The sequence below is a fragment of the Drosophila ficusphila genome, unplaced genomic scaffold (genome assembly GCF_018152265.1).
Source record: "Drosophila ficusphila isolate 14025-0441.05 unplaced genomic scaffold, ASM1815226v1 contig_106, whole genome shotgun sequence".
Lineage (NCBI taxonomy): Eukaryota > Metazoa > Arthropoda > Insecta > Diptera > Drosophilidae > Drosophila > Drosophila ficusphila.
The window spans coordinates 11,087,685-11,112,866 of record NW_025063993.1 but is presented as its reverse complement, the minus strand read 5'-3'; the positions used below and the strand labels follow the sequence as shown (position 1 = coordinate 11,112,866).

Below are 25,182 nucleotides of genomic sequence, written 5' to 3'. Positions count from 1 at the left end.
AATACATATTTTTTCTGTATCAAGCACTTGCAATTTTTGTAAATAGAAATAAATGGGAACTTTTATTTTGTGTGTAGCTGTGATTAAATTCAGGCTATCTTTAACGAGCAAATAGTTACGATATAAAATTCCAAAGAGAAACTGTGTGAACAAACTATTTCTCCGGACATTAACACCCAGAAAATTCGAATAAAATCTTAAATGACGATCTTTACTGGGCAAGGTCGCCCATGATTTATGCGATAGCTCAACTCTTTTGGGGCCATCAGAGGCCAAACACATTCATTCCGTTTTATTTCTGCCCGGTTTCGATCTCGATCTGGATCTATTCTGTCCATCGGCACTCTGCACTTGACTCCCGCGACTGTTTGCGCAACTTTGGCAGCCGTATCTAACATTATTCGCCCAATTCTTGTAATTTATGGCAATTTAAAAGATTTTCTCAGCTGCCCCCACAGCAGAGCCTAAATAAACACACGAAGCGTCATTTCTGGCATGACATTGACCCACCGAAGACGTCGCAGTACGTGGACACAAATGTGTTTGTATCAGAGTAAAAATATGATTGGATATTTGCAGTGGCTAAGGTAAAACGATTGGTCAACAGGAAAATAATATGAAATTAGGGAAACTTTTAAGATTAAACATATATTTAAAGTAGAGTAACTAGAGAAGATGTTTATTATTATTTTGGATTTTCAGAATAAGACGCAAGACCATCTAAAAGTAATTAAACACGGCACTGTGAATTGAGGATAAAACATTCAATTAATGATGGTAATAAATGTATTCTTCTAATGGTATTCAATAATTTCAAATAAACAAAACATAGTAAAAGTAATTAAAACAATAATGCAACTAATTTAACTAGACCTTTCGACGAGTTGTTGCATATAAAACCAGACAAATAATCCCTGAATCACCCCCACTGTTTCCTGCTCATTACATCTGCCAGATGTAGCAATTTTTCGCACATTTCGCTTGTATCCAAATATATTTTCCAAAAAAACAAATCGACTGGCGCAACATGTGTCGATCTTCGGGGATTTGCGTCTGGGTATGCTCCACTAATAAGAGAAAAAATGTATTCCGGAATATTCGCTACATTTTTGAACCGCACCACTGAGACCCCAATCCGAAAAAAATTGAAATCAAGAAAACAAAGCGATCATAAAATGCGAATAAACATGCTGAAACTTAGATTCCAAAATAACCAACTCGAACTTGCGGGAAGACAAATGCTCGATAAACACAGCAGACTCCAATCATATTTAACGGCCGATTTGGTTAGGGTTTATGTAGTGGGTTTATAAACAATTGAAGGTTATGGGAATGAATCATGAAAAAATGCGGTGAGTAATGCACATGCAGTATGCAAATCCACCAGCAAAGGAGAGAGGCACAGATATTCATCTTAAAACTAGTTAGTCAACGGTTTTCCAATTATGCAAATCTCTTCATAACATAACTTACTTAACCGATAACCAAGTTTGGGATACTTTCGGTAATAAGTTTTCAGTTAAAAAATATTTGATAAGCGGCATCAGAACACCCAAGATGCTTGGCACTGCGTGACTTAATTGCTTTTCGTTGTTGTGCTGCGATTGGCGCTAATTGAAGACAACTTGTTGGGCAGCTGGCGATAATGGTCACTGGTCACTGGTCACTGGTCACTGGTCACTAGTTACTGGTTACGGGTTACTGGTCACCGGTGGTCAGCAGTCCAAGCCAACTGCAACCTGCCGCCGGCAGCATCAGACTTTGTCATTGATGATTACTGTACACGGAAAAAAAAAATCAAAAGGCTAGTATAGGAAAAATATGCATATCCAAAAATATGTTTAAGCTTTGTTCAAAATACAAAAATTAATTATATTCTATACACTTTTATTCAGACGGTTGTATTGTATCGAATACAGCTTTTGTTTTTCTTATAACTGAGGTTTTATATTGTGTTGAGGCTAACTCTTATTACACCTGTTTAAATAAAGATTTTTTAAATGTAAAATGATATCTGTAAATTCTTTATTCTCACTGTACTTCTGCCCCGGAGCCAGCAAGTCAAGAATTATGCGTGGCCACCAGTTCCCAGAGCCACGTTGTCTGGCGTTGTCATTTCCATTTTGTTGATTTTCCTGTTCACTCCGTACTAATCGATTTTCAATATATTTACGCTTAGACGGCATTCACATGCGTTTAATACAACTTTGCTTTGGCCACTAGGCCAGCGCTTTTGTTTCTGGTCTTATGCATATTCCAAAATATTCATAAAATTACGCAATTTTTAAAAAATTGTTTTCGGTAAAATTTTGACAAGAGTCTGTACAGTATTTATCGAGTAATTAAAAGTAAGAGAATTATTCACTTGTTTGCATTCCAAGAAATTTAGCACGAGTTGACCCAAATTTTGAGTACAAAATTAAGACATTTCAATTGCTGTCACTTAACATCAAGTTCAAGTTCAATTGGGGCGCGTCATTTCTGTCATTGATTCAAAAGAATAATATTGGATCAACGATGGAACCAGCCATGTTACATTTTATTTTTGTACTTCTAACCATTTCTGAGTCAGCTTAAAAAAAGCAGAACCTGAATCATCTGGTTAGCCACTTTTATCGATGTGAATAAACAGAATTTACTACCTGATTCATTCGGAAATTTTTGTCGGCCATGACTTATGTGGAAAGTGTGTTTAGACCATTAGTTTTGTGCTTTCATTAAACTAATAATTCTTGAATAATTGACAGAGCTAACGGCAGATGTGCAGCATAAACCATTTTCCATCTACTCGCTAAGGCTAATTAATCAATTTTCCTTTAATTGGCAGAAAGTAATTGCATTCGAATTGATCAAAATTGTTCGCGCTTTGCGAACTCGCAAATAACACGTATACGACGCATGGGAAATGGAAAATCTCTCCATCCATTACCCCTCTTCCCCCATTCCCCCATTCGATGTGCAGCGAGGAGTGAAATTCAATTTGTTCCAAAAAGAAAGGAAATACGCGAAATAGTTTTGGTCACAAAATCGCAACCCGTAATTGCATTTCGCTTTAAAGAGGCTTTAAAATTATGCAAAACGCATTTGAGCTGCAGGCACGAACCACGACGACCATCCATGTCAATGACAGAAACCAATCCCCACCCACCGAAACCCCCTCGGCCCCTCGGAAACAGCAGCAATTACAACCACAACAAGTGAAGCGAAATTTGGCCAGAGCAAAGAAGCCCCCGCTTACCCAATGCTCCCCTGCATGTCCCTATCACACTTGAAAAAAGGATTGTGAAAAAAGAAATGTGAACTCATCACAAAATAATAGTTTTCTTCTATTTTAATTTGTATATTAATAATAGTATTCCAGCATTAACAGTAAGGTCATCTACCCTAAGCAATAAATATAACCATAATAAAAGCACAAGTAATATTTATCTAATGTGATTAAATAACATTTTAATAACTTTAGTAATAAATACATCTATAATAAATAAACGAGTTATGTTTATCAAATCATACTATTAAATATTGATATTTATTTAACACAGCATGTATGTTTCTAGTTTCCAAGGTTCTCCCCACTTTATCTCCCCATTTCTCCAAGTGTACTGCTCAGATTGTTGCAACTTGCAAGTGCAAATGCAGTTGCCGTTGCTTCGATGGCTCTGCCAATTCTTGTGCATATATAATTTAATGCTTATGCTCATGTTTGCCTTATGGAAATGTGAGATTTTACCACATAAGAAAAAAAAAAAACACCAGCCGCACAAAAAAGGGGAAATGGAAACACAGTCGACTTTGGCACTTTGGACTTTGAGCTTGCCAATATTTTTTTTATGCAAATGATGCAAAATGTATGGAAAGAATTCTGTGTGGACATGCGACAAAGTTCAATTGTATCAAATTGGCGAAAAACGAAAGGCAAAAACCCTGAAACATAAACGAAAATCGAGTGCGAGTCCATCAATCATAACCATCAATCAGAAGGCAAGGAGAGGCGCAACTTTGAAGTTTGCGGCAAGCCGCAGCCAGAGAATTTCGTGGTCCATTTCAATTAGAACACAGAAACATGCTGGCCACAAAATGTGGCAAATATATATTTTGTTTGCAGCGAGAATTCGTGGTGCAAACGCAATCAACTATTTCCACAGGAATTTGGCCCTATAAATTTAGTACTTTTACGTGCTTTGTAATTTTAACAAATTTCCACCTAATTGCCAAGGACTGATCTCACTTTTTCCTCAAGTGGCTTTATTACATTCTTGTTATAGCAGAGTGCGAACTGATGTCACTGCCACTTTCAGCTCGTTTATAAATTGCAGATGCAATGGGGAAAATATGCAGCGAACACAACAAAATGCAGAACGGAAGTGAGGCATTCATTTCTTGATTGTAAACTTTTTGATTGACGGCGAAGGGTAGAAAAAAATTCAGAGTATTCTTACCTGATAGCATTATATAATCGTAAATGCGTTGGCATTTAAAGCTTTCACTTGTTGCCGTGAATTAATGCGAAGTTTTTTAATCCGATATGGCCTTCGGCTTCTGATTAGACATTTAAATTAATTAAAATAAACGTTCTGGGTTGAACACTTCAGATGGGCTTAAAGCTGACATGTGGTCCGGAATCTTAGAATCCACCCCCTGAAGATGGTGCCAAAATTTCAGTATGCAGATATGCTAACGAGCAGACAAACAGATTTTGGCATGCTTGAAAGAAATCTATTTTGGGTGCTATTTTCAACGCAGACAGACCATAAATTTGAGGAGGGGGATCCACAAAAGGTCACTTGAGCATGGAAGCCAATGTTCAGACTTTAAATTGTTTAAGCCAATTTTCAGCTTTAATTAACTTTTTTATATTTTTGGTACCGAAAAGAAACTCCAGAATAGTTATAATTTAGAATATGTAAACCAAGCCAAAAATATTCTTTTAAATTTAAAGAGGTAACCAAATTTGTGGTTACCCATTTTAGATTTCTTTTCAACGAGCTTCAAAATTTAAATATAAAAAAATTTTCTTTAATATGATTATCATTCTTTGGAATGCAGACACTCCAAAAATTGGCCCTATGTTAAAGATTAGAATATCGTGCTGGAACGATTCGCAAATTTATCAAAACTGACACAAGCACGATTATTGCAAAAATTGGGCATCAATTTTATTCGTTTTTCACACGTATTTTCAAACTGTCAGATGTGTTAGATCGCGTCATTTGTCTCATTAAGCCATTGTTTCCGCTTTTGATATAAATGACACTTCTCAAGAGCAATCTTGGCTCAATGTGCTGGGTGCCATGAATGACATCATGGATCGCTCTGCGACCGTTGTGCAAATAGTATAGTACTATATGTTATGTCTGAAGCGCCGCGGATCGCTCTCAATGACGCCGTCTCCATTAATCACAATCGTACATATCAGAATCGGCGGAGGGAAGACAGCATCATCAATTGCAGCCACAGCCACAGCTACAGCCATTACCATAACCCACACAAAAAGATCAAATATGCACTGGCACGAGGGTGAATTTAAATTTTATATAACATTTCGCGACATCTGATGGATGACTGCTGGATGGCAACGGTGGCGAAGGAGTCAATCAGTGGGCCGGGCCAGGCAGTTGCAGACATTCGATTTAAATTGCTTTTGATCCGGAAAGCACTGGGGTCATCTCACATTCTGTGGCTCCACTGCCACTACTTTAAGGTCCTGTCCTTGCCGGCACCGAAGTAAAGGACCGACCAGGACTTGTCCGGCAACTCGAACGCGGTGTTTCGCTGGTAAACGCTAAAAGAGAATAAATCTTTAAATGGGTAGTAAATAAACACTTTTAAGCAAATAATTTAAATTTAAAATTAATATCGGCAACCAATAATTTTACTTTGAGAATATAATATCAGAAATTAAAGAGAAAATATACTTCCAAGGCATAAAAAACAGTATTTCCCTTTGAAAAAATATACGTTTTAAATCCATTCTCACCTGGTCTGCGAACAGGAGACTCGCTGGCGCTGGTGCTCCGGAATGCAGATCTGCTTGGGAGCTGGCTTGAGTTCCAGGGCAAAGTCGCTTTCAGTCGGATCCATGTTGGCCAGTTCATCTTTGCTCGAAACACCACATTTCTCTCTAAACTGAGACGACATGGTCCGTTCTTCAATTATATAGTTTTGGCGCCGAAACTAAAACAAAAAGCTACAGTCGAAAGAATTTCTAAAAAATTTAAAATGTGCGTTGCCTTGCAACCAAACAAAAGTGACAACTAAAAATTAAATGTAGACTTTGTGTACTGTTTGTGATTCACAACGAAAAGGGTGCTCCCTTTTTGACTAGTTTAATAAGACTGAAAAAGCCAGGGATTCCTTTTTTATAAACCAATTTTATTTGTCTACCAAGAATTTTCCCAGCTTAGTTGGACAATGTCATCTAATGATTCTATTCCTAAAAGTTTTTCAACAATAAATTTTGTGTATTTTTAAATGGTTAAAACAAGCTATATATAACAATCACAATCACTTGTTTCGAAGTGCGCTTAGTTCCCAGCGACACATGTCCCATAAAAGTAGGCAACTAAATACAGTGAATATTTTGAGGAGAGCGAACATGAAGCCTAGAAGTATGCAACGTTTTTAATATGTTTTATAATATGTTTTTAACAATTCCAGTGCCAACCCATTTCCAACTAATAAAAACAGCAAATTGTTCAAATGTTATGAAAAAGTAATAACTTAGGAAATTTATTTTATCTCTAATAAAAACGGCTTTTGAATGTGTTCAATCCTCAGTATACTTGCACCTGGATGCCCAAAAATCTTGTTTTGTTTTCTGTCATCCGGTTGATCATCGCAACGGGCAGACGCATTATGAAGGGAGCCTGGCAAATGGCTTCCAATTGATGGGATGCCCGGATATCGTAGATGTGGCTGGTAACAACATTGCCCCAATCTTTGTGAGCCGTAGTGGGAAAAACGGCAATAGTTGCGCGGGGTCGGAAATTCCGGGGCACAATTGTCATCAACCAGATGACCAAATGATATTGGGTGCGGGCAGTCATCAGCATTACGGGCAAAAGATCACATAGAATCTCGCCCTGGGTGTCGATCACCTTGTCCCTCACCATATAGACAATGTGGCACTTGGGCTGATCCAGCCTGGTCAAGTTGACGTCCAGGAAGAAGGTCTTGGTCTCCCGCGGCTTAATCCGCTCCAGAAGCAAGCCGCCATGATCGAGCAGCAGATGGTTGTTTAAGTCGGAGACGAAGCACAGTCGCCGGCAATCGGCATCGGGACAACGGATTGGAGATCGGGAGATGTCCAGCACCTTGGGTTCGGATCGCTTCAATATGAAAGGATTGGCGGCGAGCAGCCTGGGCAGATCCTCTGGCAAACACTCCACCGTGGAGAACTGAGGCTTCGGCGGACTTATAACGATCTTCTCATCTCCAGCCAGGCTCTTCATGTACTTCACCATTTCCAGGGGATCATATTCTATCTGATCGAATTCGGCTCGCTGCACCGTGGAAGCCAAGACGCACAGTTCCTTAATGGTGTATCCACCTGTAGCTGAGTTTTTCCTGTCCGTGCCATCCTTCTCAAGCCTTTCCAGCTCTTTTTCCCATTCGCTTTCAGTCCTGGGTTCTGAGTATCTAGATGCCGAGTATCTTCTAGATGATCGCTTTTTTCTGTCCTTGTTTTTTAGTGCTTTCTGCTCCCGCAGAGATTTAACGAAGCTCTTAGAAATACTAACTTCTATTGAGCTCTTGGATTCCTTTCTTTTCTTTTTGTTAAGTTGGGCTCCACCAGTCTCTCTAAAAATTTGTTCCTTAGAGGAACTATTTTCCTGCAGGATTATCAGCTCTGATGAATCGACTGTTTCGATTTTGGTTCGTGGTGAATTTACTTTTCTATTATTCTGCTGATTGGTAAAAAACCTTCTTTGAAGTTTTAAGCTAGGAGCATATCTTCTTATAGACTCTGATATTAGGCGAAGACTGTGATTCTTTGGTGGTTTGGTCTGCAGTCCAATAAAATTATCCGTAGACGATGGCCAATGCAACTTCCTCATGTCCTGGATGGAAATATTCTCCACAGGAATTTGAGAAGCCTTGTTATCCTCTTCATAAGGATTAACCGGATCCAGAAAGCGTTGATTTTCATTGGGTATTACAGGACCTAAGTATAGATTCTCAAACAACCTCCTCTCGACCTCCGAACCGGAAGAAAGTCTTCGATTTCGATCCCTCGCTTGTTGGGAGGTCTCCGGTCCATTAAACTCATCCGGTGACAATCGAGGCTGCAACTTCCTCATATTCGGATTAAGAGATTCGTCACTGGAAGTATCCTCCTGCTTTGAAAGGTTAACGTAGGGATTAACCGGACTGAGGCTTCGATAAGGCTCCAAGTGCGGAGGAGGAGTGGATCTCAAGCGTTCAATGCCCTTGATCTCCTCTGATTTCTGACTTTTGGTCTTCGAGTGAGATCTTCGCTCCGCTTTTGCAGGACTCGAGTTGCGTGGAGTGCGTTCCTCGCTTTCCGACCGCGGATTCGAAGATGAATCCAGTTGAGCTGCTGGCGGCTGGACACGTTTCACTTCTTTGATAAGATTCCTGTCCACAATGCCAAATCTATTGGGCAATACGGAAAAGGATCCAACACTTTTAGGAGGATCCACGGCCTCGACGGCCCAGTTGCTCGAAACACCTTCTTTTGGCCTAGTGGGCTTGCTGCCCAATTTGCTCTTCATGAAAAAGGTTTGTTCATGGCAGTTGCTGCACCAACTGGTGGCACCTGAGTCTGAATTGATCCTCAAATCGCGCTTCTGATGGCCACAACGGCTGCACTCAAACATTTTTGATATAAAATGAGGTGCTAAGAAAAACACTTATAATACAATTTATAAAATTTCTACTAAAAATTGACTGAGGAAATGGAGAATGAAAAGCCGATGCGAAATAACCAAATTAGCACTATTTACACTATGAGTTTTAACACTATGAGCACTTGATTGTAGAAAAGTTCTTATAACGAAACTTAAACTTTCGCAACAAAAGAGTAGATTATTAATAAAATAATTTTAATAATGATATGGCGAGCATAATACTTTATTTCTTCTACAAGAAATTACATTTCATTGAGATTTGGATTTTTTCCCTACTTTTTAATAAAAAAAATAAGAAAGGAAGCCCTATTACAACCGAAAAACCACTCAAAATGCAGTGTTTATAAAAAAATTGCCAACAATCCTTTTCCATTTTTATTAACAAACTAAAGGATCAGTTAAATGACAATTGCATTCGGTAGCATAGATATTTAGGCTTCTCTGTTCTTTAAAATTAATTTAAATTGAATAAATAAATTTATAAAGAGGTGTATCCTTCAGTGCGTTGTAAACTTCTGACTAAATTAAAATACCCTTTTGCAAGGGAATAAAAACCTTTTTATATTTAGAGTCTGATATCCCTCTTTTAAATGCAAATTTGTGATTTCTGCGAGCACAAATAAATTGTAGTCTCAAGACTATGTGGGATTTTTCGCTTGGCTGGCTATTTGCCATTCCGGTCCGGCCTCTCGAAGAAGACATCGGATGCGGAGACATCTTCGGTCAGGTGCTGGACTAATCCATTGACCGTGAAATCCGTTCGCGAAGGTCAGGAGGGGACGTGCCAAAACCGGAGAGTGAAAAGCAAATTTGGGGAACCTTGGGTCCCAGCCCAGCCATGCTCCAGTTTATACGCCTCGAGCCGGAGCTCTCGAGCGCAATTGAGATTGTCAAACGCCCCGTCAAGTGCCACCTGTCAGCATGTGAAGACAGAAATAAAGGGAGAAGAAACGCTAAAAATGGATAAGAGTGAATTATGAACAGGTGATGAGTAAATACTCTGCAAAAAAAATATTCATAAGAGAGTCATATTTTAATTTGTTCATGATTGAGCACAACCATATACAAACCATAGAAAAATCTTAAAGATTGGCCAAAAGATTGGTTTAAAATAATATAATAATAATAGTTGATACATTAAAAATATAATTTATATATTTTAATTGTTTGATTTTAATATATAAAATATAAGATTAATATTTAACACTGGTGATAATGGTAGTTATAAAGTGTTCTTTATAACTCATATTATTTATATTCTGGTTATTTCTTTATAAATTGACTTTGTTGTGAGCATTCAAACTCGTAATTACCCTCTGCAAGGGTAAGAAAATAGCCAAAAGCGGCTTAAACTGAATCCAATTGGAGCTTCGCCATGGCTTGACTCGGATCGGATGGGATCAGATTGGTTTGGTTTGCTTGGCGGCCAGTGGCAATGATTCAGCTCGAATAGTCGGGCATTTAAAGGCATATTCGAATGTTTGTTTGTTTGCTTGATTGTTTGTTGAGATGCGCCAAAACTAAAAACCAAAGCCGAAAGCCGAAAACCGACGACAAATCGATGGTCTTTGCAAATAACGGAACCCGCCTCAAAGCCCACTGTTTGAACTCATAGACTTATAGACTGGCCCAGTCGAAGGTCTCCCCCGAAGCTGTACTGGTATAAATATCATTATTTTCAGCTCTTCCGACATCAGACGCTCCACAGCCAAACATCCAACAAGATGGTAAGTAGTCGCCAAAGGATTACTAAAAAAGGATTACTCAAAAAGGATTACTAAAAAAAAGGATTACTAAAAAAGGATTACTAACAAAGGACAAGACAAATATGAACTAGAATACATATTTATCAAGATTACCGAGGGCATTACTTGAATATTACTTTTTATAAACTAACAAAAAATTAACAAATAGCCTTCTTTTAATTTTATTTCTTAAAATGTTTCGTCACAGTTAATAGAATTTTTTTAATTATAAAAAATCTGGCACTAATTCAGGAATTTTAATTTTTTAAGTATACATAAAATATGTATTAGTTGTGAAAACTTGAAAATCAAATGTCTAACTCAATATCCTTTTTTTTATGGCTAGTTTTTGAAAATTAAATGTCTAAACTTAATATCCTTTTTTATGGGTAGTTTGATAGACATCTAAGTTCTTTAACATTAAAATGCTATATAATTTACAATAGATTTGTTCTAGTTACAAAATCGTATTAAATTGAATTAATTCATTTCCCATCTCTTCAAGAAAACCTTCTGCCTGACCCTCGCCTTGTGCGCCTGCCTGGCGGCCGCGGATGTGTCCCACCTGCAGCCCAGCAGCAGCTACCTGCCTCCTGCTCGACCGGAGCACGCGGTGTCCATGAGCATCGAGCAGCAGGAGCTGCGTGAGCTGCCCGAGCAGGTGGAGTACATGCGTCCGAACGAACAGGGACAGATGGAGCCGATGCCCAGCAGCCTGCTCACTCCCCCCGCTCCCGTGGATCAGGAGGAGACCCTGCCCGCCACTCGCTACCTGCCACCTGCTCCAGTTGCAGCTCCAGCTCCCGCTCCCGAGGAAGCCGAACCGATGATGATGCCCCAGATGGAGATGGTGGCTCCCGAGGAAGCTCCCGTCATGGAGAAGCTCCAGCAGCAGCCGGAGCTGGCCAACCGCTATCTGCCGCCCGCCCAGGTTCCCGAGCAGCAGCTGACCTACCAGCAGTACCAGGAGCAGATGCAGATGCAGCAGATCCAGATGCAGGAGCAGCAGCAGGAGCAGCAGGAGCAGCCGCAGGAGCAGCAGCCACAGCAGTTCCAGGATCAGCCGGCGGAGGAGCAGCAGATGCCCTACATCCTGGATGTCCAGCAGCCAATGGCTCCCTCTGACTTGGAGACCCAGGAGCAACTGGAACCTGAGCCCGCCCACGAACTTCGTGCCGATGGCTATTACTACAAACAGGCCGAGGAGCAGCGTCGTCTGCGGCATTAGGTCATCCGAATATTGAGTCACCGCCTGACGTCATCCAGTCATCTGACCATGCTTCATCCGATTGTTGTTAAATGTTTAGCTTAGTTCTTAGAGACCCGATTAAATTTCGACTTTCAAGAGAATATGATTTTTATTCTTGATGGGTTTTAATTAGTCACGCAGCGGTTCGAGTAAAACAATAACATTCTTTATAAAAAGATTATACGGTCATCATTTTTGACAGATAACCGAATACTTCTCGGCGATAGGTTAATCAAGAAAAATAATAAACACCACATGATTGAATTTAGTAAATAAATAAATACTTTTTTTGCAACAATTAAATTATATAGAAATAGATTTTCAGAAAAGATGACTAACCTTTAATAAAATATACTCTCAATATCGATTAAAAAAGATTTGAAAATTTATTGAAACCACTTTAGATTTTAGCCAAACTATTATTTACTCAAAACATGTGCTTCTGACCCAACGAATACCCCACGAATCGATCCTCTGATCCTCATCTGTTCTACTCCGGAGCCTCCTCCTCGCCGCCCTCCTCCTCCTCGTTTTCGACGGTGGCTCCCTCGCGCAGCATCTCCACCTTGTGGATGCTGAAGTCGATGTTGTAGAAGGGCACGTTCAGGGTGACCACCACGCAGTAGAGGAGCACCTGGAGGTGGCGGGTGCGCAGCATGTAGGAGGCGCCCTGCTGCTTGGGGAACAGCGGATGGTCCTTCTCCTGGCAATCGTACATGAAGTACCCGCCATCGTGACCCGGACAGAATCCAATGGCCAGCGATCTCTTCCGCACGCTAACAATTCCGAACTGATAGTGGCTGAAGAAGTAGATCAGAGCCTCGGAGAGATTCATCCGGTTGAAGGTGGGCACGCGGTAGAGTTTTCCATAGCAGACGTGCTCGATGTGGACCACAAAGTTGATGGTGTCCATGGAGCAGTCGAGGTTGAGGTTCTCCAGCGAGAACTCGTAGTCCTCCTTGCTGATCTGATCGATGCTCTCCTTGAAGTAGTTGTTGCCACTCACCACGATGGTGTCCAGCAGGTGGGGACTCCAGTCCATCAACCGGTAGACACTGGCCGCACAGCAGGCCATCACATAGCAGGCCAGGTACTGGCGACCTCTCACATCGTCCGCGAAGACGGGAGCCTCCGGATGGAGGTTGCCCCACAGGGACCACAGCCGGCCCTCGATCTCGATGTCGAACTTCTTGACCTTGCTGATCGGCAGATTGCGATACTTGCCAGCCGTGTTCCTGCGGTTCAACCTGCTCCACACAGGCAAACAATTCTCGAGCTCCAGCCATCCGAGGGATTCGTTGGTGGCACAAATCTCGTACTCCGGTCGGCCGTACTGCTTGTTGCTGCACGTCATCGGGATCGAGAGGTCGGTGAGCAGTTGCAGGATCCTGGCATTCGGCGCCGCCTTCTTGTGCGACAGCACATCCACCACGAAGAACTTGTACATGTTCTTTTCCTTCCAATCCTTCGCTGCACTGCGCTCATCGATGTACTTGAGCACGGAATCCACATCGTAGAGGAGAACCCACGAGGCGGTGTTCCTTTCGGGCCAGCGCTTGGGTCCCTTGGGACAGCGCTTCTTCTTCTTCTTTCCTCCCTCCTCATCCCCACCATCTCCACCATCCGCATCATCGTCGTCCTCCTGCTCCTCACCGCCGCCGGGCTTCTCCATGCTGCCATAAGGATCGAACAGGTGGAAGAACTCGTCGTGATAAAGGGCATAGCTTCCGTTGGGCGTGAAGATGATCATGTACTTCCGCAGATTCAGCAGCTTGCCGAACTTCTTCTTGAAGATCATGAGACCCACCTCCGGAGAACCTTGTTTCTTCACCGGCGTCGGGGTCCACATGCCCGCAGCCTCGAAGCAACGGATCCAGATATCAAACTCGTAGTCGTCGATGGTCACGTGGCGAACAACGCGTTCGAACACCGATTCCAGTTCACAGACGCCGGCGGAAATGGTCTTGGCATTGTTGATAACCCGATCGATCCTGTAGGAATTCCACTGGTTCAGAGGACGAAGCGAGCAGCTAAGGATGGCCAGGGCCGAGGCGAAGTAGCAAGGCTTGATGGTCTTGAAGGATCCCTCGTCACGGCCCTCGAGTGCCACGCTGCCCTGGATCTTGAAGTTGCAGTCCTTCTCGCGCATCCTGTAGCCAAACATGATGGGGCGTGGCTTGTACGGGCGGCGGCGCTCCTTCTTCAGCTTCTTGCCGGGCTTGTGCTTCAGCTCCAGCTCCTCCTCGCCCTCGCCCTCCCCCCTCGCCCTCCTCCTCGCCGACCATGTCGTCCATCTCGTCGCCCTCCTCGCCTTCGGCCTCGTCGATGCCAATGTCACGGTACTCGGCTGAAAAGGGTAATAGAAAGGATTTATTAAATGAACTAATAAAAGCAATAATAATTTATAGAACAAAACTGTTTCATATGGAAATACTATAAATATTTATTCTCTGTTTTATAAACAACGAACCTACCTAACAGACACACAACACAAAAATAATTTTAACATGACAATTTTTTCTGTCTATACCTGTTGTTTCTTTTAAAAAGTTAATTTGTAATTGTATTACATTGTAGTTCCACAAAAAATATTAAAAAAAAATTAGCAGAATTTCTTAAATGATAAAAAACACTATTATTTAATTGGGTTTTCGGTTGTAATAAGGCAATTAAACACAGTTTTGACCTCCTTATGACCAAAGCTAACGAGCCCTATCACTTTTTAGACGATTAAAAAAAATGATTTTTGGACAATTTTTGCATTTTTTGTAAGGAGTAACATCACCATTTTTTTACGCGATATTAACAAACTTCAAAAATTTTAGGTGTGAATGCCATCGGATTTGAAATTTCATTACGAATTCAACAATGTATTTCATTCCATATTTGGAAGAGTACTTTCCTCAGATATTCAAAAAAACTAGGATTTTTAAGTTTACATATAATATTATATTTAACATAGTCCCCTAACAATTTCTGCAGAGAACAAGTTCAAACCCATAAACCCGTAATATAAAAGGTAATATAAAAACACTTTGTGAACCTCATTAGTGAGTTTATATTATATTAATCTGAGAGAATACTCACGTTTGATTCCCGCCTTCCTGTCCATGTGCTCCTGCTTGGCCTTGAGGAACATCTGGATGCGTTCGTTCTCCTTCTTGAGTTCCTCATCGATGAAGCGCATCTTCTCCAGTCGCTGCTCCTTCAGCTTCTTCTGTCTCGCCGTCTCCTGTTTGACTTCATTATCGTCATCGGCCTTGCCCCAAGCTCTGAATCTGCCGTGAATGTTATTGTCCACCATTTGGATGCAGGCCACGATGAAGTTCATCACCGAACAGCCCTGGGGATTGCAGCCGAACTCGATGCGCTTGATCAGGGCGTCCAGTTCCACAAAGCGAAGGAGGCAAGCAGGGCCAGATCCTCCTTTTCGATAGCCGATGGCATTGCAGGGGAAGCCAATGAACATGTACACGAAGTTGTAGCGCTTGAAGATCACGCAGGAGAAGCGCTGGCAGACGAGCAGCAACCTGTTGTTGTCCACCAGGAGATCCACCAAAACCTGTCGCAGGGGCACCATAACCGAGGACTTGACCACCTTCTTGACTTCCAAGCTAAAGTTGCTCTCGCCAATGGAAATATCCGGCAGTTTCTTGGCCAAAAGACAGGCCAATATGTATTCGTAGTTCTGATAATCATCTCCAAAGCTGTTGGCCGATTCCAAGGAGAACTCAATGAGATCGGCATTCCAAGTGGATAGCTTGTACTTGGAGGAAACTGCCATGGCCACCAAGCCAGCGAGCAGACCTCCCAGCTTGGCCATCTCCTCATCCAAAAGAGGCAGTTGCGTGGTGCCCATTAGGATCCAAGAGCCATCTGGCAGAGCCTTGAAGTTACTCTTGAGAGCCACCTCCTCCTCCACGGTGAGGACCCTCTTGAGATCCTCCTCTTCCTCCTGGCCGAGTTCGTAGCCCCGTTTGATCTTCAGTCTCAGGGCCTTCAGATTCTCCTGATCCGTTCGAAGAAGAACCTTCTGGGCAGGCTTGTAGAGCTGTGGTCTCTTCGGCTGCGGTTCCGGCAGCTCCTTAATAATACTATTAATAATCATGTTGATCAGATCATCGACCATCTCCGCTTCATCGACGGTGGGGAATCGCTCCTCCTCCGGAATACTCTCGATACTCTTCTTCTGTTTTAACTCTGGAAGCGGCGGTTCATCCGTGAAGGTAGGTAGACCCATTTGCAGGCCGGGGAACTTATTAGTTTGTGGGGTCATCACCTGCAAGGGTCTTATGCAACCCGTTCGAATGCCGTGGATGAAGAACTTGCCACCTCGTCGCATCTTCAAGGCGTTCATGTACAGAACTCTAACAAAAGAGTCGAAGGTGGCGTGCAATTGCAGCACAGCCAAGCCCTTGATGGTATAATCATCGGGATCCACCACCAAACCAGTTCGATTCCTCCTGAACGGATCGAAGACATAGAAGAACTCCCTGTCTCGCCACAAACCCAGTACGGAATTGTCGATCTGGAGCAAAGCCGATGGCCACTGAGGCATGTTGAACAACTGATGAAGAGCCATCGTGAGCTGGGATTCCAAGTAGTTCTTGCAGTCCGCCACATGCCCGTTAATCATAAAGGGATACTTGCGAACCGTGGCCTTAAAAGCACCCATGAGGAACATTTCCGGCAGGTCCACCACATTCAAATGGGGCTTCTTGTTCTTCCAACGCTTTCCGTCCAAACGGAACTTCTTGCGAAGGGTTTTGTAATAGGCCACGCCATACCTGATGACATCGTCCACGGTGCCCGGTTTCCACAACTTGGCCAGTTCGAATTCCGAGTAAATCAGGGCTATCAAGGAGACAACCAACGAGGCATTCTTCTCGTTTCCGGAAATCGGCTGATGAATGCCACCAGTTCCCGCAGTTTTCACGGCAAAGTTCTCATTTACCACCGCCCAGAGTTTGTGGTACTCCTCATCTGGCCCCGCTTTGATGGGGGGTTCCTTCAGTTTTCCATACTGCGTCAAAGCTATCTCAAAGATATTGAACTCATCCTGGGGCTGCAGGTCACTGAACTTGGTAATCAAATGCACCAAATGCTCTGTATATCGGGTGGCCATCAACGAGCACTTTCCCTCCTCGAAGTCCCGCTCGCAGTTTTCATCCCGACCATTGGGATCGAAGATATAGTACGAGTTCAAGCAGCGTTTCCAGATCAGCAGGAAGAGATCTCGGGATGTGAAAATGCAGGCATTGTACTTAGAGAAGAACAGAGCCAGAGCCTTGTACATATTTGGTTCGTTTTTCAAGAGTCCGGAAAAGTGGATCTTGATCTCCACAGCTGCATCGCGTTCTACTACCTGTTCAATTATGTCAAAATCGTTCGTTTCCGATTTGTAATTTAACTTGGCGCTCTTCTTAGTTAACTTCACACCGCGCTTCAGAATATTATCCATTGTACCGGCTGTCCAGAAATCGGGATTCAAACGAAAGCTCTCCACGAAGGCTATTATAATAGCCCCAATCTCACTGGGGCGGTTATAGTATCTGTATTTTAGGAACAAGCACTATAGTTTTTAACAAATTCTTTGGAAACTAAACATTTTATATATATGTATTTAAAATATTTGATTTTAGAGAGATGTTTCTTATTTTACTATACTTACTGCAATCGGTAGGATTCCATCTTCGGTTCGGGATAAATATTTCGATTTCCAAACACAATCTCCGCGGTGAAAGTCTTATCCAACTGCTGCGGTATGTTATAGAGTGTAAGTTCTCCGTCGTTTTCTGCGATGTTTCGATGAAGCTAGATTAGAATGGCCAATCTTCTGATGAAAGGGAAAATCCCCTAGTTAAGTACCCACCATATTTTGGCAGGGAGGCGGCGATGAAGTCCTCATCCAACTCTCGTTCGCGATTCTGGTAGCCCACATTCCAGGTCCACAGGTCCTGCGGACTACAGCCCTCTATGATGTCGAAGGTCTTGATGTTCTCGCCTTCTAAGCCCTCTTGCAGGACACGCGGGTTGTAGGACGGGAAGGGCAGTTGCTCCAGGGGACCCACTTCAGTCTCGTTCAAGTAGATGCGACTCTTGGGACGCTTTAACTCCAACTATTAGGCAGGGAAAGTTATACCATTAGTTAATGAGGAACTTACTTAGGAATTCAAGAGGATTAAAGGGTAAAGCAATGCAAAGATAAGCAAATCCTTTCTCTTATAAAATCACAATAAAATATAACAATTACTTATCTCTGCATGGCTATGCAGTTAAAAAAAAAATGAAAGGCATTTAAGTAAAAAAACAGTTGTTAATGCATAATTTAACAGCCTTTTTTCCCCAGCGATTGGGGTCAATAAAAGGCTTATGTAGTTGAACCCGAATAAAGTTAGGATATACCGGCCAACTGAATAATTGAGAAACCCAATAGTCTTGTCTGGCGATTGGGTAACATATGGCCAGTTATCGGCGCTGGGCTCTGTGCAAGCTCTGTGCTTTCACTCGGCGACTCTGTTTTCCTGGCCATGGCCATAAGCTTTTAATGCGGCTGAAAATAGCACGCATACGCCACCGATGCCCGCCGCCCCGTATATAGGAGGCGTTTGTGTGTTTTTCGTCTTGGTCTTGGTTTGGTATCGTATCGTATCGTATCGTACTGTACGGCATGTACTGGGAGGCCTGTTTCGCCGCCGTCTTGTGTTTTTTTTCTTCCTCTTATTTCTGTATTTTTCTGCGCTCATCAAGAAGTTAGTAAGCGGCATAAGGTAAGCACGAAATGCCAACTAGACTGACTATAACGACCTGATGTCGCCGCGCTATACGAGGTGGTATATGGCACACCGTGTGCATGGGTACCCAGCGGGAAAGTGGGAAGTAGGTTTTTTTGTCCTGAAAAAACCAGTGGAAAACCTACTGCTTTTGGCAGGCGTAGGGGTAGGGATAGATGAAAACCTACTTCTTTTGGCAGGCGTTGGGAAGGGGTAAATAATTTCGGACCGCTAAATGGGGTGGGTTTCTGAATATGACCATAAGTTACAACGAAGTTGTGACTAATTATTGTCTTTCTTCAGAATATGCACGGTCACATCAGTATAAAATGTCGTGCAAAATGTGTCAAAAGTGAAAAAAAGTTAAGTTTATTCTAAAAAACAAGATAAAGGTAAGTTATAACATAAATATTTTTGTTTGTATATCCTTATTTCAGCGTTACGGATATGGTGAACATAAGCATTTTTACGAAAACTAAATATTAGCCGCCAGAGGCGGTTGTCAAGTAAGTAAGTAAGTTTTTTATTTAAATTTATTTTTCAATTTCACAAGAACAAACAAATGTTTATTTTCATAAAATTTGTAATAGATTCGACATCAAAGATTCTGGCCCATATGTCAATATTAATGGCAAATCTGAACGTGCGCAAGCGGGGATTTCCGATTTCATTATTTGAAGAACTCGGCCATTTGGACTCCGATGCCGAAGCCAATCCAGAAGCATTTGTAAGTACAGTCCTGTGTCCCCATGCTTTTTACTATGTTTATTACTTATTTTTCTAAATTTCTCTATTTTTTCCATTACTTTTTATATATTTATTATTTGTATTAATATGTAATATATTAATGTATTATGGTTTTTATTTTCAGAGTCACTCAGAAACGACATATCAAGATGATCTGCGTTCACCGTTCACTAAGGCAAAAAATAAAACATACAACAATACTTTTGTCATAAAGCCCTTGGACTGTAAATAGATTAATAAATGCATATACCAATTTAAAAAGTATTCTTTTTTATTGCTGTTTTGCATGTGGAAATTCTGAAAAGCGGGAAGGCCAAAAACCAGTGGATTTTGTCCTGCGTTAGGCAGCAGGATTTCCACTGGTTTTTTCAGTACAAAAACCAGTGGATTTCCACTGGTTTTTTCAGGACAAAAACCAGTGGATTTTGCCCTGCTTTCGGCAGCTGTAGATCCAGTGGATTTTGCCCTGCTTTCGGCAGCTGTAGATCCAGTGGATTTTGTCCTGCTTTGAGCAGCTGTAGATCCACTGGAAAACCTCCTCTACCCCTGCCTTTTGTGTGTCACCCCCGTGGAGTTGGCAAGGAGAGAAGGGAGCAAAGGAAGGGGTAGAGCAGGTTTTCCACACATTTCTTGTATGAAGAAAGCAGAGGAAAGAAGCATATTTTCCACAGGTTTTTCCCGCTGGGTATGGGTATGGGTTCGGGGTGCGTCCGTATGGGTGAGTGTGCCTCTATGGCTGGCTGGCCACGATGACGGCCACCAAACAAAACAGAGGCGTCCCATGCACAGAGCAGTAAACAACGAACAGCGCTTAGTGCCACATCACGGAATCTTATCGCTCTCGTTCGACCAAAAACCAAACTGAAAGCCGACCAGCCCGAGACCAGAAACCCGGACCCCCGAGCAAATACGAAGCTAACTCGGCTGCAGAACAAACAAGTCATCTAGTAGCGTGCTGCAGCAACAACAACAACAACACAAACAACAACAAGAAGAGCAACAACAACTACAGCAACACAATTCGAGACATATAGTACCAGCGGACCAGGTGAACCAGGTGAGCAGCGCTGTATCGCGCAGTTATGGCATACGACCACGTCAATACCAATACAAATACCAATGCAAAGGCGCAGTTGCCAACAGCACAAGTCGGTTCCACTACGCAACCCCCTCGAAAATAGGCGCGTTGGCAAAATGTCAAGCTGGGTAGGGTTACGATGGACCTCAGGGGGGCTCTCTCCACAAGGGGGAATTGCAGAGAGATCTTGCCGAAGACAGGTGTACTGAGCTGTCCAATGAACTTTAACATGTATGTACATATATATAGGTAAATTCCTTTTAGGCGTTATGCTGTGAAAGCGTGTTGAGGATGTAATTATATGGCAAGATACCTACACTTATATTTTTAACAAACTTAAGTATTCTTATTTTAGTAAGATATCAATATCCTTAACAAGCAATATTATTTAATTTAAGTAGTTTCCCCTTTTTTTAAGAAAATAAAAAACAGAAACATAGACAGGCCTTTAAGAAAAACTAATCAATCTAAAGGCAGCTGTTTGCCTCAAAGATGCTGAGGCTGCAAAAACAATCTCGGTGATGACTTTGAATTCGAATTAAAATTGGTATTTGCCAGGTGCAGCCGCCCAACGAAACGTGTGTGGATACCGAAACACAGATGCCAAGCCAAAGTGCACAGCCAATAAACTACGGCAGGCGGCGCATGTGAGAAAAAAAGGAATGGCTCCAAAAATTGAGACGTTCTTATCGAAAAGGGGTCCTTTAGGTTTTTAATACACTAAATTTCGAACCAAGACTGAACTTTGAAATAAATACTGAATTTTTATTTTTATGGCACAAGTTAACCTCAGTGATCTTAAATGAATCTAAATTGCTTTATGTCTATTGATAAAACACACTAGCTAGGAATGCCCATTAAACATTAAAACGCCTTTATATCACTTTAAGTGGCAAACGAATCGTTCAAAGAGTAGACAGGTTCTTATCTCTAAGAAGTTAATTAGGCGAGATAAAGAGAGGTTTCTGAAGAGAAGCAATTGCATAGGAATCGTATTTTAATCGTTAGCCCGGCCTATAGCCTTTCCACCCCCTTCTCTTCGGCCCACGCCCCCTAACAACAACAATCGAGACATAACAAACATACGCGGCAAAACGTTAACGCAAGTGAAACAAAAGCGAAGCGACTGCAGCCACATTGCTTTTGCATATGCACAATGCACAGTGCACTAGACCAACAACGAACACAGCTTGGGTCATAAGCATAGGAACACATGCAGTTTTCTTAGGTTATTAATTTATACGAGTGGTTTAATATTTTTATTTATTATGTAAGAATACAAATAAAATACTTTTTTTTAATCATTGAAGGGAATACTTTTATGTTTTCGATTTAGCAATTCTATACAAAAGTTAAATCCATTCTTAATGGAACTATTGATCTGGTAAATGGTACTAGTTCAATGTCATCTAAAGTGATTTCCCTCACAAGTTCTGTTGCTTTTATGTACCCATGGGTAGAAATGGTTCTTATCTGCTCATTTCTCACCAACCCAAGATCAGCAATCAGTTGAACTAAGACCTTTGTTAAGTGGTTAAACTTTCGTCTGCTTTGACGGAGCATATCGTTTCAGTGGTTTTCATTTTAGTTCAAACCACTAGTATTTTGTCGACCACTGTGCGACAGTAACAGCTGCAAGTGTCGTTTGTGTTGCTACAACAACAAACACCACGCAAAAGGGACTGGCTGAGCATAGTGAACCGTTTTTATTTCATACGGAGCGCGCGAAGAGCTCACACACATACGCGCAGGCACGGACACAGACACACGAGGCGGAACCGAAAAGCAGGGCAAGTGCTATTACTCAGTAATTGTTAAAATGTCAGACCAGCAACAACAAAAGCTTATATAGAGGCAATGCGAATTTGAGAACGTGCCGTGCCAACACTCATAAAAGTGACTAATAACAATTTGCTATTTGCATGGGCAGTATTAATAACGCTTTTATTTCTGTTTTATTGCGATTTCTATGTGGCAGCTTCAAAGGAGTCACACACACGCGCACACCCACGTGCTATCTCTTTCTGACGCATGATCTTTGGGGCCATTCAACAACAAAAGCGCAGTTGACTGAGCGAAAAAGCTGCTGCGCAGTTTGGGGAAAAATAAGAAAGAGAGGACAAGGAGAAAGGAGGAGCAAATAAATAGTAAACGTTCAGTTAAAAATACTATCTAAATGGCAGCTATTGCGGCATTACCAACGGCGACGCTGCGCCGCAACAATAACAACAAAGGGGTAAGTTGACCCAAGGGGAAGCCAGATATGTTAACTTGGCCTTTAAGCGGCCCGCTGAGGGTGGATTTTACAACTTACCTCAAGTGAGCACGCGGCCGTCAGACACGTTGGAAATGTATTGTATGTACACACTTCCATACATACAAACACGTCCATGTATAGCGTATTAAATATGTATTTACCCTTGAGCCTTGAAGGTCAAGGATTTCTATATACAGTTCTTTGGTATGATCCCTTTGTCAAAAGGATGTTTTTATACCCTCTCAGACTTTTTGAGATACTATAATAGATAGTAAAATAAAATATGAATTTTTAATTGTTTAATTTGTAATCATATTTTACTCTTATTTTATCGTAGATCAAATCTCGTCGCAATGAACGTAACATCTTAACTTTCTACGAGAAGATTGCGGTGATTCGATACTATGAGGAAACCAATATCTCCAGAAACAGCCTGGCCAAGATGTTCCACTGCTGTGCCACACAAATACGACGCATCCTGGACAAGAAAAAGGACCTGCTCCAACAGTTGGCCAGCTTGAGCGAAGCGGATGCCTCTATTATAATCGAGGAGATGACGCGCAAGCGCCGAAAGTTCGAAATGAGTGCCATTAGTTTCCTACTTCACGAATGGGTAGAAAGATGCAACAAACTCCACTTGAACATAAGCATAAAGAACCAAAAACTAAAGGAAACTGCCCTGAGGATGGCTGCGGTCTTAAACCTGCCTTCCTTCAGACCCTCCTATCGCTGGCTAAACCGGTTTCGTGGAAAGTACAAGTACGAAGCGGACGAGTTGGGCTACCAAGGCGACAGTCCTTTGAATCAGGATCTCCCTGTAGAAGATATAATTGTTGAATTCAAGCATGCCCTGCCCAACTTCATGCAAAAGGAACTGGCTAATCCAACTGAAGGCGCTAACAAAGATCTGCTCAAAGCCGACTTTGTTAATCTCTCTAGTGAGAATAGTCTGATGTCCGATCACCTTGAGGATAACGATGAAGTGGAACTGGTCACCTGTGAGCCTACAATGATACCTTCACTAGCCAGCACTCCAGAAAAGGAAGCAGAAGTGGTGGATCTCTCACCACAACCGGAGAGCTTGGATGACCAGATGAATGCAGGCACCACCACTCTGCTGAATGGAGTGTTCCCCCACCTGGCCATTATTCATCAGTTCGCCTTGATGAACTCTGACGTTCAGGCTCTGGAACTGATTTCCCAGCTGGGTGTGCATATGCAACAGCAGGCTGTTTCCGGAGCTTATCACACCCTCTCGCTGGCGAGCGGAGATGGTCAAACGGATCCGGTAACTAGCTCTCTTTCGGATTTGCCAGGCAGCATCTTAGCGGACATCGATGACATCGAGTTAATCGAGTAAAAGTCTTTAAATACTTACATAAACTAAGCTAGCCTATACTTCAATGCCATATTATAGTCCTACATAATTTATGAAACAAGAACAAAGTTTTACTGAAATTCATAAAGAATCTTTCATTTTCACTTTCTAAATCATTAATATAAAATCGGATTAAATCAAAATTGATTTCTGTTATGTATAAAAGTACTTAATAAAATCCTATAATTCAGCAAAGCTATTAACTGGCTTTTTAGTTGAAGCACATTTTAATGAGAGCATACTTTTTAATTAGAATTTAAGGTTGATCATTCTAATGATTACCGTTTTTTCGATCAAAAAAGTTAAATATATATTCAAAATGTATTTAAAGTTTCGTTAATATTTATTTTAATGTCTTTTCACTCACCATGCGCTTGTCAGGAATGATGATCATGTCAGAGCTGCACTCAGGAGTTGCCAGTTGTGGCTTGACCTCCCCCTCCTCTTCTTCTTCGCCCTCTTCGGCCTGTTCCTCCTCCTCGCCCATGTCCATTGGACTGTTGAGGACGACCAAATCCTTGGGGCATGTTCTGTCCAACCTGGCATCGTGCTCGACCAGGCCAAAATCCTTGCGAGCGAGCAGCAGCCGCTCCCGCATCTCGGCATGGGTTTTTAGCTCTTGAGGAGTGCGTTGCGGTATGATGCACATGGTGTGCTCATCGTAGAGGGCACACCATTTTTTGAAAGGTTTAATAAAGCGCGACTCCTCGGCCTTCTGGTGGATCCGACGCAACTCATCCTCGATGGTCAGCACTTGGGAGATCGTGGAGTTGGGCGGCTTCTTTTGGCAGACGCGATCACGGGGCGGGCAGTTCTCTGCCTTCCACTCCGGCGACGTTTCGTTGCCCAGATAGGTTCGCACCTCGTAGGGATTGGCCGAGGGGCTGCATTCCGCGTTCACTTCCACGAATTTTTTCAACATTTTGCAAAATACTAACGATTTTGCACGGGTCGGGGAATAAAACTAGTAATTTTGTTGCACGACACGCTCGTTATGTTTTAAATAAGGTTTACAAGTGAGGGGATTTAGCTTAGATGTTAAAGTAAAGGCTTCCTATGTATGAACAAAAATAAGTCAAAATATT

At 42.1% G+C, this 25,182-nt stretch overlaps 5 protein-coding genes and 1 long non-coding RNA gene across 7 annotated transcripts; 3 read left to right on the top strand and 3 right to left on the bottom strand.

Moving 5' to 3' along the window:
* Positions 1 to 5,502: 5,502 nt before the first annotated feature.
* On the bottom strand, positions 5,503 to 6,331 carry LOC108093049. The gene is made up of 2 exons (XM_017192957.1): positions 5,978 to 6,331; positions 5,503 to 5,782 (listed from the first exon to the last, which is right to left on the bottom strand). The coding sequence occupies exons 1-2, from the start codon at positions 6,136 to 6,138 to the stop codon at positions 5,692 to 5,694; spliced, it is 252 nt and encodes an 83-aa protein (XP_017048446.1). The 5' UTR covers positions 6,139 to 6,331; the 3' UTR covers positions 5,503 to 5,691.
* Positions 6,332 to 6,700: 369 nt separating this feature from the next.
* LOC108093266 lies at positions 6,701 to 8,962 on the bottom strand. The gene has a single exon (XM_017193244.2). The coding sequence runs from the start codon at positions 8,838 to 8,840 to the stop codon at positions 6,774 to 6,776; it is 2,067 nt and encodes a 688-aa protein (XP_017048733.1). The 5' UTR covers positions 8,841 to 8,962; the 3' UTR covers positions 6,701 to 6,773.
* Positions 8,963 to 9,708: 746 nt separating this feature from the next.
* LOC108093027 (putative uncharacterized protein DDB_G0294196) lies at positions 9,709 to 11,935 on the top strand. Its single transcript, XM_017192930.1, has 3 exons — positions 9,709 to 9,793; positions 10,494 to 10,597; positions 11,121 to 11,935. The coding sequence occupies exons 1-3, from the start codon at positions 9,709 to 9,711 to the stop codon at positions 11,841 to 11,843; spliced, it is 912 nt and encodes a 303-aa protein (XP_017048419.1). The 3' UTR covers positions 11,844 to 11,935.
* A 292-nt stretch (positions 11,936 to 12,227) lies between these two features.
* On the bottom strand, positions 12,228 to 25,110 carry LOC108093166. The gene is given in 6 exon segments (XM_017193118.2): positions 12,228 to 14,130; positions 14,132 to 14,211; positions 14,952 to 17,416; positions 17,536 to 17,659; positions 17,737 to 17,983; positions 24,465 to 25,110. Coding segments are annotated over 6 exon segments (5,247 nt in total). The 5' UTR covers positions 25,020 to 25,110; the 3' UTR covers positions 12,228 to 12,354.
* LOC108093168 lies at positions 19,169 to 19,645 on the top strand. Its single transcript, XR_001771469.2, has 2 exons — positions 19,169 to 19,364; positions 19,509 to 19,645. It is a non-coding gene; the product is annotated as an uncharacterized LOC108093168 (long non-coding RNA).
* On the top strand, positions 20,152 to 24,421 carry LOC108093167. Of its 2 annotated transcripts, none has more exons than XM_017193120.2 (3): positions 20,152 to 20,441; positions 22,441 to 22,698; positions 23,057 to 24,421. In XM_017193120.2, the coding sequence occupies exons 2-3, from the start codon at positions 22,639 to 22,641 to the stop codon at positions 24,077 to 24,079; spliced, it is 1,083 nt and encodes a 360-aa protein (XP_017048609.1). In that variant the 5' UTR covers positions 20,152 to 20,441; positions 22,441 to 22,638; the 3' UTR covers positions 24,080 to 24,421. The 2 variants fall into 2 exon arrangements, with proteins under 2 accessions (XP_017048609.1, XP_017048610.1); XM_017193121.2 differs by lacking the exon at positions 20,152 to 20,441 and adding an exon at positions 22,252 to 22,358.
* Positions 25,111 to 25,182: the final 72 nt, after the last annotated feature.

Coding starts and splice junctions, on each gene's coding strand:
- LOC108093049 (XM_017192957.1), bottom strand. CDS start 6,138: ATGTCGTCTCAGTTTAGAGAGAAATGTGGTGTTTCGAGCAAAGATGAA. Junction 5,783..5,977: donor GTCTCCTGTTCGCAGACCAG/GTGAGAATGGAT, acceptor ATTCTCTTTTAG/CGTTTACCAGCGAAACACCG.
- LOC108093266 (XM_017193244.2), bottom strand. CDS start 8,840: ATGTTTGAGTGCAGCCGTTGTGGCCATCAGAAGCGCGATTTGAGGATC.
- LOC108093027 (XM_017192930.1), top strand. CDS start 9,709: ATGCTCCAGTTTATACGCCTCGAGCCGGAGCTCTCGAGCGCAATTGAG. Junction 9,794..10,493: donor CAAGTGCCACCTGTCAGCAT/GTGAAGACAGAA, acceptor ATAGACTTATAG/ACTGGCCCAGTCGAAGGTCT. Junction 10,598..11,120: donor GCCAAACATCCAACAAGATG/GTAAGTAGTCGC, acceptor CATCTCTTCAAG/AAAACCTTCTGCCTGACCCT.
- LOC108093167 (XM_017193120.2), top strand. CDS start 22,639: ATGGCAGCTATTGCGGCATTACCAACGGCGACGCTGCGCCGCAACAAT. Junction 22,699..23,056: donor GCAACAATAACAACAAAGGG/GTAAGTTGACCC, acceptor ATTTTATCGTAG/ATCAAATCTCGTCGCAATGA.